Here is an 8934-nt window from a genome sequence, read left to right as displayed (position 1 = left end):
GCAAAGAAAATATCTCTTTTCAAAGAATAACTCCAGAATGTCTTTGCAGTGGAGTGTTTTAAAAATGCAAAGGTTGAAAAAACAGATTTGATTCCTAAACGCTACACGCAGGGGCTATGGACGTCCTGAGCTGACTGACCCAAGGTCCAGGCTAGAGGAAAGGAAAAGAGGATGGTGAACGAGTGCCCAAGAACCCGAGGGAGCTGGCACACTGGGACAGGAGGGAGTGGGGCGTCCCCGGAGAGGGGGCAAAGCACCAAGAATCAGTGACCGGTGACGTCACTGCTCATTTCTGCTTTTCTCACTAAAGCCTGTTCGGAAAGGTCCTATTTAATGGGGGGTAAGAAACTATTATTTTACAAAAGAAAAATGCACAGCAAATTTTATGTATCTATACAAAGCCTCAGACCAATCAGGCCTTTAACATGTAAGAAGCGAATCCATATTTGCAAAGCTAAGTATATGAAAATATGAAAGCAGACTGAATTATCAAAAAGAAAACGTTTTATTTGTATCAGTAAATACAATTAGTTTCCCTGATTATAACCCATAATGCGTGTCACCTAAAATATAGGCTGGCCTGTACAGGGGTGAACGAGCCCAGCACATCTGTGTGCGTGCGTGTGCACGCGCGCGCGCGCACACACACACACACACACACACACACACACACACACTGAATCTTGGATTTCAGAGAAAGCAGAGCTGAGCTTGTTACGTTACTGTCGGTTTCAGAAACTCTTACCATTTGAAAGAAATGGGGGGAGGACTTAGGCAGCAGAGCACTTGTATAATAAGTGAACGAGTTCAAAGCTTGTAGTGATGAGATGAACTTGCACCCCGTTCTCCGCAATTTTAGGCCACTGGTCCTTCTGCAGATCCCAAGTCTGAAAACAGACGACCAGTCACCAAAACAACTGGGTTCAGTTCATTTGCCATGCGGCTGGTCATGGTGCATTTCTGGTGTGTACGTCAACAGAACGATCATGACCCAGAGGTGAAGCAAAGCCTAAAGAAAAAGAAAACAGTTTCTAGATTAGCCAAGAGATCAATCTGCAACAAAGGCCTACTGTGTAGTGCACTGAGGGCAGGAAGCATGTCGTATTTGTGTCCGTATTCCTGGGGCTGGCACCGTGTGTGCAACATCACAGGCGCTTGGTACGTGTTTACTGGGTAGATGATGAAGAAACAAACGTGCAAGCAACTAAACTAGCTAAATGTAATGGACAGTAATAGTTGTGATGCCTGAAGAATTCTCAGTTGAGAGTTATCAATGTCCTTAACACATCCGTAATATGCACAGGTATACATAAATAACCAGTCGGGTGATTATAACGCAGAGTAGATGGCATAATGAAAACTGCAAGATATATATGAAGTTGGTTGGAAAGGCTTTATTTATTTTTTTAAAGTAGGCTTCAGGCCCAATGCGGGGCTTGAATTCACATCCCTGAGATCAAAAGTCTCACTCTACCAACTGAGCCACCCAAGTGCTCCCGGTTGGAAAGCCTTTCTGGAACAGAGTTACGGTTGGTGTTTTGAAAAGGGTGTAGCCATCATCTGGTGAAGGGGAGATGGGAAGACATTCCTGCAGGAATAACGTGTTGAGCTTCAGGAACTGATTTACGGTCTAGCACAGGACCTACAGTGATGAATTCCCACTAGTTCCCTCGTGGCAGCACTAAGGTTACATGAGGCTCCCTTGCTACGTGCCTCGCCATTCTGTCGTGTGCCATCACACCTCGTGCTGACGGGGGTGCCAGTGCTCTTCAGTCTCTGACACCAGGAATCGACTCAGTGTAGGCCTGTTCTAAGCCTCTGTGATGCCATCAATTTTTTCTCTTGTTCGCTCCATCCCTCACTTAAAAACTTCTTTAGTTAGTTAGAGACAGAGAGAGAGAGAGAGAGAGAGAGAGAGAGAACCAGCGGAGGAGGGGCAGAGGGACACAGAGAGAATCTCAAGCGGTTCCCACCACCAGCACAGAGCCTGACCCTGAGCCTCAAGACCCTGAGATCATGAGCTGAGCTGAAATCGAGTCAGACACTTAACTGACTGAGCCACCCAGGTTCTGCTCCTTAAAAACTTTTTATTTAAAGGAGTAACTCTTCCCTCTAGTGGATCACAGAGAAACTTCTTTACTAAGTAAGCTTTTTTTCTTTTTCAGGAAAACTGCTTGTCTTCATGACTCTTAGCTGCCCTCACTCAGAACAGTTAGAGGGCTTTTTAGGGTCACGAGACACATGAAACAGTATCCCAAACTATGGTGACCATTTTATTAGAGCTAAGAAATCTGAAAGAAATCAACCTTACAAGCCTTTCAGAAAATAAAGCAAAACACATGACAACAATCAAAGAAACGTTACATAAAATGAAATCGATTGTTTTGCATTGCATTTTTGTCATCAGAGGGGCTTAGAAATGGAGGTAACTATAAGGGGCACCTGGGTGGCTCAGTCGGTTGAACGTCTGACTTCTGCTCGGGTCATGATCTCATGGTTCTTGAGTTCAAGCCTGGCGTTGGGTTCTGTACTGACAGAGTGGAGCCTGGAGCCTGCTTCAGATTTCATGTCCCCCTCTCTCTCCGCCCCACCCCTGCTTGTGCTCTGTCTCTCTCTGTCTTTCAAAAATGAATAAACATAAAAACATTTTTTTTTTTAAGAAATTGAGGTAACTATCAAACTTCACTACAGTTAATTTTATTGTAGGAAAAGCCTTTGAGCAATTTATATTTTTTTTTTAATTTTTTTTTTTTTTTTTTAATGTTTATTTATTTTTGAGACAGAGAGAGACAGAACATGAACGGGGAGGGTCAGAGACAGGGAGACACAGAATCTGAAACAGGCTCCAGGCTCTTACCTGTCAGCACAGAGCCCGACGCGGGGCTTGAACTCACGGACCGCAAGATCATGACCCGAGCCGAAGTCGGCCGCCCAACTGACTGAGCCACCCAGGCGCCCCGAGCAATTTATATTTTAGATGTAATGAACTGTAAGTATACTTGCATACCTGAAGAAAAAAATCTTAATTTCCAAAAATGAGTTCTATTCTCTTTCAAAATTGATTGCTAGACTTTTGGTCAAAATGATCAGCAGCTGGAAAAAACTCATTAAAAATCAAGTGCAGCATTATTTTTTCAAATAGGTTTACTTACCATATATATAATTACAAAAACTCGTGCTATGGGGTATCTTCGGAGAAAAATTCCCAGGCGGATGCTGTGCAAATGGAGGGTGGGGACGAGAGGAGAGAGTTAACACTCAAAGCACATCTTCCTGTGGTAACAGCTAATGAGGCTTTTTAGGATTCCTCTCATTTAAACTATTTATATGGCCACCATAACAGAAAAACCATTTTATAGTAGATTGTTAAATGATTACTTGGAATAACCATAGAAACATCATAGTAAACAAATATTTGCTTTATTGATTGTGGCTTAACTGTTAAATATATAGCACAGTAGTTTCCCTTAAATCTCCAGCTACAACTACAGGAGGCAAGTTGGTCCCTCTCTAAATAATTTTTCTTTCAGAGACCAAAGAAGTTACAAAAGATAAGCCAAGTGTCAACACGTGAATAGGGAAAGAGTCTGGTGGGTTAATACCTGCAAAGAGCTAATCTGGAAGCTTCTGCACAGACGCATGCGTCTAAAAGGCAAAGAACTACAGAAACTCAAGCAAACACTTAACTACAGTAAACGCAGGAGCAGCGTGACGTTAGACCTTGTTAGGCCTCTTTGAAACACTTTTTCCCCATCAAGATGGATACATATACAAGCACATACACCCTTCTTCTAGGCCTTTCTGTGTCTTTCACTGCCATCAGCATAACGCCTCGCATGTAGTTTCTCTAAAAATTATTATGTACATTGAATAAATGAGTAGCTGAAATAAATGAGCTTAACAGCCTGGAGATAACAACTATGGCATCTTTGGCCCGTGGCCTCAGCAACCTTAGCAAATCATCCTCCTGATTTTTAACACCATAGCTCTGACACAAAAAGGTAAGAAAAGATCGCTCTATTTCGCAACAACTCATTACAATTGTGTTTAATTATAAACACTAAGAGGCAAAAGACTTTAGGGGGTTATTGAAACATGAACTTTAACAAGGCATACATAAACTGTTAAAACATTTTCTTTGTAGGGTGGATGTATGCTAGTATAAAGAAGTTATTAATATGTAATAACATGCATATAAATGATATATTACTTATGCAGTATATACAAATATACGTTAAAATGCGTACTGTTCACTCATATATAATAGCATCTTTTATTCTCATCACGCGATAAAACGAAATAAAGCATTCCAGTGGACGCATTTACATGAGACAGAAGTTTTCTCAATGGAATTTAATAAGAGTTTTTAATAGGGTTTATTATAAGAAGAGAGATGATCAGGGTTAATAATCTTCAGTGAAATACAGGCCCTGGCAGAGCACATAAAGCAATTTCATGAGACTGAATGAACTATCATGAGAGGAAGTAGGGAAATGTCACTTTAAATATCAGCTCTGCCTGATGGGACTTACTGTGACTGAAACCACCAGAAAATGGTACAAAAATAGCTGAAGATCCATCATTCGTCATTACTGTCCTTGCTTACCTAAACTGGTCAATTGAACTAGCAGCTTTTCGGACTTTTCCATACATTCCTGCCAGATTAGTTTCTGTATCATTAAAAAGAACAGGAACGTTTCGCAGCCGTGTGCCTGTTTAAACAAGAAAAGAATGAATTAAGGTACAAACGCCAAAATCAATGTCCTAACATTTATAGTTGAATATATATTGTATTAAAAACAGATCTCAAGGCTAACTTTCAAATAAGCATTACATCCAAAGAAGGCGAGTCCATAAAGAAAGGACATAAATTTGATTATATAAAATGCTTAAACTTCTATATCCACAAAAATAAAAATTAAAACCTAAAACAATTACTTCCCTATAAAACTAGCAAAAAAATTGAAGTTTACAAATACCATGTTGCTGAGAATCAGCATTAATGAGTAGGTTCTTTCTGTGCGGGCAAGAGAGAGGCCAGACACACCCTTTCTACAAAGCTGATGACTCCCGGCTCTGTATCTCCAGCCCAGACCACCAACTCCAGACCCATCCAATCGTCTTGTTTTGTTTCCATCTGGGTATCTAACAGTCATCTCAGGCTTAGCATGCCCAAAACCATGATTCTGACGTCCTGCCCTCCCTGCCAACCTACTCACCCTGCTGTTTTCCCCATTTCGGTACACGAGAGCATCGTTCCATCAGCTCAGGCCAAAACTCCTTTCTTTCTCTCAAACTCCACAGCCGATCTGCCCACTCACCTTTAAAATAACCCTCCGAACCCCATTCAGGTGCTCACCACCACCATCTCTCACACACGTTAATACGATGGTTCCTCCCTGGTCCCCCACCTCCACTCTCAGCTCTCTACAGTCTATTCTGGATACAGCAGCCAGAGGCATCTCACTAAAACACAGTCAGAGGACTTATCCCCTCAGGGCCCTTCAATGGCTTCCGACTTCATTCAGGTCAAAACAGTCTCCTCCAAGTTATCTGAATTCCCCTTAGACTACTCCTCCCCCACTCAGTCTTCTCCAGCTGTACTGGCCTCCTTGCTGTTCCTGCGATAAGCCAGCACCACTCCTGCCTCAGGGCCTTTGCACCTGCTCTTCTCTGCCTGGAAACTCTTCCTGTAGAGCTCCTTCTAGTCTGTCTTACCTCCTTTGGGACTTCTTTTAATAAAGTGCCACCTTTCCAATGAGGTCTATTTAAATTGCAATCCCATCTCCACACCTGGCACCTTGTCTCTCCCTTCTCTGCTTGAGTTTCTTCTGTAGCACCTATCACCATCTCACATCATTTACTGTCTAGCTCCCCCCACAGCACCAGAATGTAAGATCCACAGGGCAGAGATTTGACCTCTTTTGTCAAACACTGTATCTCCAATGCCTAGAACAGTAGCTGGTACTGAGTAGGTGCTTAATAATTACTTGATTTTGGCAACAAAAATCAAAAGCCTTTAAATGTGTATACCTAGGACTCAGCAAACTCCATTTCTAATAGCTTATGTTAAGAAAAATAAAAGATATTTACAGAGAATAGTTTCCTCAGAACTGCTTATATTAGTGACAAAATTGGCAACCTAAATCTCCAACCATGAGGAATCTATTAAACAAATTATGCCATTTCCACAACGGATGTATATAAAGCAATAGACATAAACTACTGTAAGAAAATACATAATAAAAACTGATTTATATGAAAAAGTTAATAACCAATAAAACAGATACTACAAACATATATAGGAAAAAAGTCTGAAAGGAGATACTCCAAAATGTTATCTGAGAGTAAGATTACTGGGTGATTTAATTTCCTTTTTTTGATATTTTTAACAGTAACCATGCTATTAAAAAACATACACACACACACACACACACACATATAAACATACAACAATGTGTTATTTTTTAAAAACTTAAAAAAACTTTTAATAAAACCAAAGAACTGTGAGGTTTGCTGAATGACTACTTTGTAGACTTTATGAAGCTCTGAGATTAAAAACCTGATCTGTTGAAGTTATACTAAAGTCTTTAACATTCTTCTTAGTTATGTATTTTGGGAATCTACAGATTTCTTCATTAAAATTATAGAGCATGGATATACTTACATGACTAAGTATTAGCTTTAATATTCATAATTACAGATAAGATTAAATTTTTTTTAAGGTTTATTCATTTTTAAGAAAGAGACAGAGCGCGAGTGGTTAAGGGGCAGAATTTAGAAAGAGAGACACAGAAACTGAAGCAGGCTCCAGTCTCTGAGCTGTCGGCACAGAGCCCGACGTGGGGCTAGAACTCATGAACCACAAGATTGTGACCTGAGCCGAAGTCAGATGCTTAACTGACTGAGCCACCCAGGTACCCCCAGATTAGATTATTAAACTAAATCTTTAAGTCTTCATGAAAGCCCCTCTCTGCCAAATTATCTGCCTTGTCATCAACATCTTGATGAATGTCCTACATATTTCAATATGATCATCGGTCTTTGGGCCTCCCTTCTCTAAGACCCAGACTAGCGAGGGATATATATAACCAGTCCGTTGTCCTGTTTGCTAAGATCATGTCAAACAGATGGCTCAGGCCTTGCATCAGAAGAAAAGTGGGTGCTTTGCTGGATCAAGATTCTTTTCTTTCTTTTTTCAAAGTTTATTTATTTAAAAAATGTTTTTAATGTTTATTTTTGAGAGAGAGAGAGACAGAGCATGAGCGGGGGAGGGGCAGAGAGAGAGGGAGACACAGAATCTGAAGCAGGCACCAGGCTCCAGGCTCTGAGCTGTCAGCACAGAGCCTGATGTGGGGCTCGAACTCATGAACCGCGAGATCATGACCTGCGCTGAAGTTGGATGCTCAACCGACTGAGCCAGCCAGGTGCCCCTCAAAGTTCGTTTATTTTTGAGAGAGAGAATGTGCACATGCGTGAGTGTGTGTGCACACACAAGCAGGGAAGGGATAGAGAGAAAAGGAGAGAATTCCAAGCAGGTTCTGTCAGCACAGAGTCCGATGTGGGGCTTGATCCCATGAAATGTTGAGATCATGACCTGAGCTGAAACCAAGAGCGGGACACTTAACTGAGCCACCCACGCGCCCCGAAGCTTCTTTACAAATAAAAATGGTCTTTCTGTAACTTTTCAAAGTCATGTCTGAATTAGCAAGGTTGGAATTAAGGCAATGAAAAGCTCTCTCGAAATTCCTGTTTTTGTTACCTTCGCCATTGTCAACTCCAGACATATTAATGGAAGACCCGTTATTGCTACTTCCGCTGGCAGAGTTCACCTGCTGCTCAAGGCGCTCCAGCTGAAAGACCAGAGAGTTCTTCTCCGTGCTGAGACTCTCCAGCATGGTCTGCTTCTGGATGAGAGTCTCTGTTAGCTGATGGAGCCGGTTTTCTAACTCGGACTGACTGCTGTTGCTTAAAGTTTTATTAGTAAGCTGAAAGGCAAAGTGTTCACAAATTACATAAAACTAAAGTTATACAACATCGAATCCACATTCCCACAGGTAAAGTGTGGCATTAATCAACATCTCAAACCTCTGTGATCCTACTTTCACTGCTACAGAAGAGATTTTCAAACTGTATTAATGGGCCACAAAATCAACTTGGTGGGTCATAATCCACATTTTATGGGACAGAGTATACAGCACATAGTATGTGAGAGGACTGTTTTGTGAAACTTCTGTTTCAGTTTTGTCCTTCTAAGTACATGTGAACACTGGGAAACAACGTGTTCTTTGCTTCTTGCTGTGGCCTCGTGGTCAGAAATATTCGAAAGCACTGATCCACGATCCATGACAGTTTGAACTTCTCCACCTGGATTCAAAACCCCCCATAACTCAGCAGTTGTGGTACAGCGCAAAGACCACAGCCTGAGGTTTTCACCTCTGCTCTGCAATCCCGTGGCCAGTCCGACTTCGGACGACTCACTACACTGCTCTGTAGGCGGTATGTAGGGGTACGATCACTGATCACCGTTCTGATGGTGTAGTCACAGGTGTATCCCACTGAGGTTTTCGTTTGCATTCCCTTGATGACTGATGGTTTTGAGCACCAACTTATGTGCTTATGTGGCCGCTCATTTAAGGGTGGTTGTTTTGGGGCAAGATATTAAGATGCTGATTTCTTTTTAAAGTGTATATTAACTGACTTCCTTTTATGAGACAAAGGTTTTCCTCTGCTCCACTTAGATGAAAAATCTTTAAGAGATGTCCTCCTACAGTTAATTCTTAATTAAAATAGCCCAATTATCTTAGGCTTAGTAGGCACTCAATAAACATTTAATAAATATAGGAATCTCTATCTAAGGATTAAACCAATTGGTGGTTTCTGCTCCTCTCTTTTCTTTGACTTTCTGCTAGCAAAGTCACGTTACCATTTAGG

At 41.4% G+C, this 8934-nt stretch overlaps 1 protein-coding gene across 1 annotated transcript in view; it reads right to left on the bottom strand.

Moving 5' to 3' along the window:
- Nucleotides 1-486: 486 nt before the first annotated feature.
- Nucleotides 487-8934, bottom strand: part of GOLGA5 (golgin A5) — a 32540-nt gene continuing 24092 nt past the window's right edge. The window contains exons 10-13 of the mRNA XM_019462097.2: nt 7763-7988; nt 4607-4712; nt 3153-3216; nt 487-1009 (exon numbers count right to left, since the gene is read on the bottom strand). Of these exons, the coding sequence (XP_019317642.1) occupies nt 929-1009; nt 3153-3216; nt 4607-4712; nt 7763-7988 (477 nt within the window). The 3' untranslated portion in view covers nt 487-928. The remainder of the gene's footprint in view (nt 1010-3152; nt 3217-4606; nt 4713-7762; nt 7989-8934) is intronic.

Source organism: Panthera pardus, unplaced genomic scaffold (genome assembly GCF_024362965.1).
Source record: "Panthera pardus isolate Hobbes unplaced genomic scaffold, ASM2436296v1 HiC_scaffold_24, whole genome shotgun sequence".
Lineage (NCBI taxonomy): Eukaryota > Metazoa > Chordata > Mammalia > Carnivora > Felidae > Panthera > Panthera pardus.
Note: the sequence above shows the minus strand (reverse complement) of the source record. Positions and strands in the feature narration are given on the sequence as shown.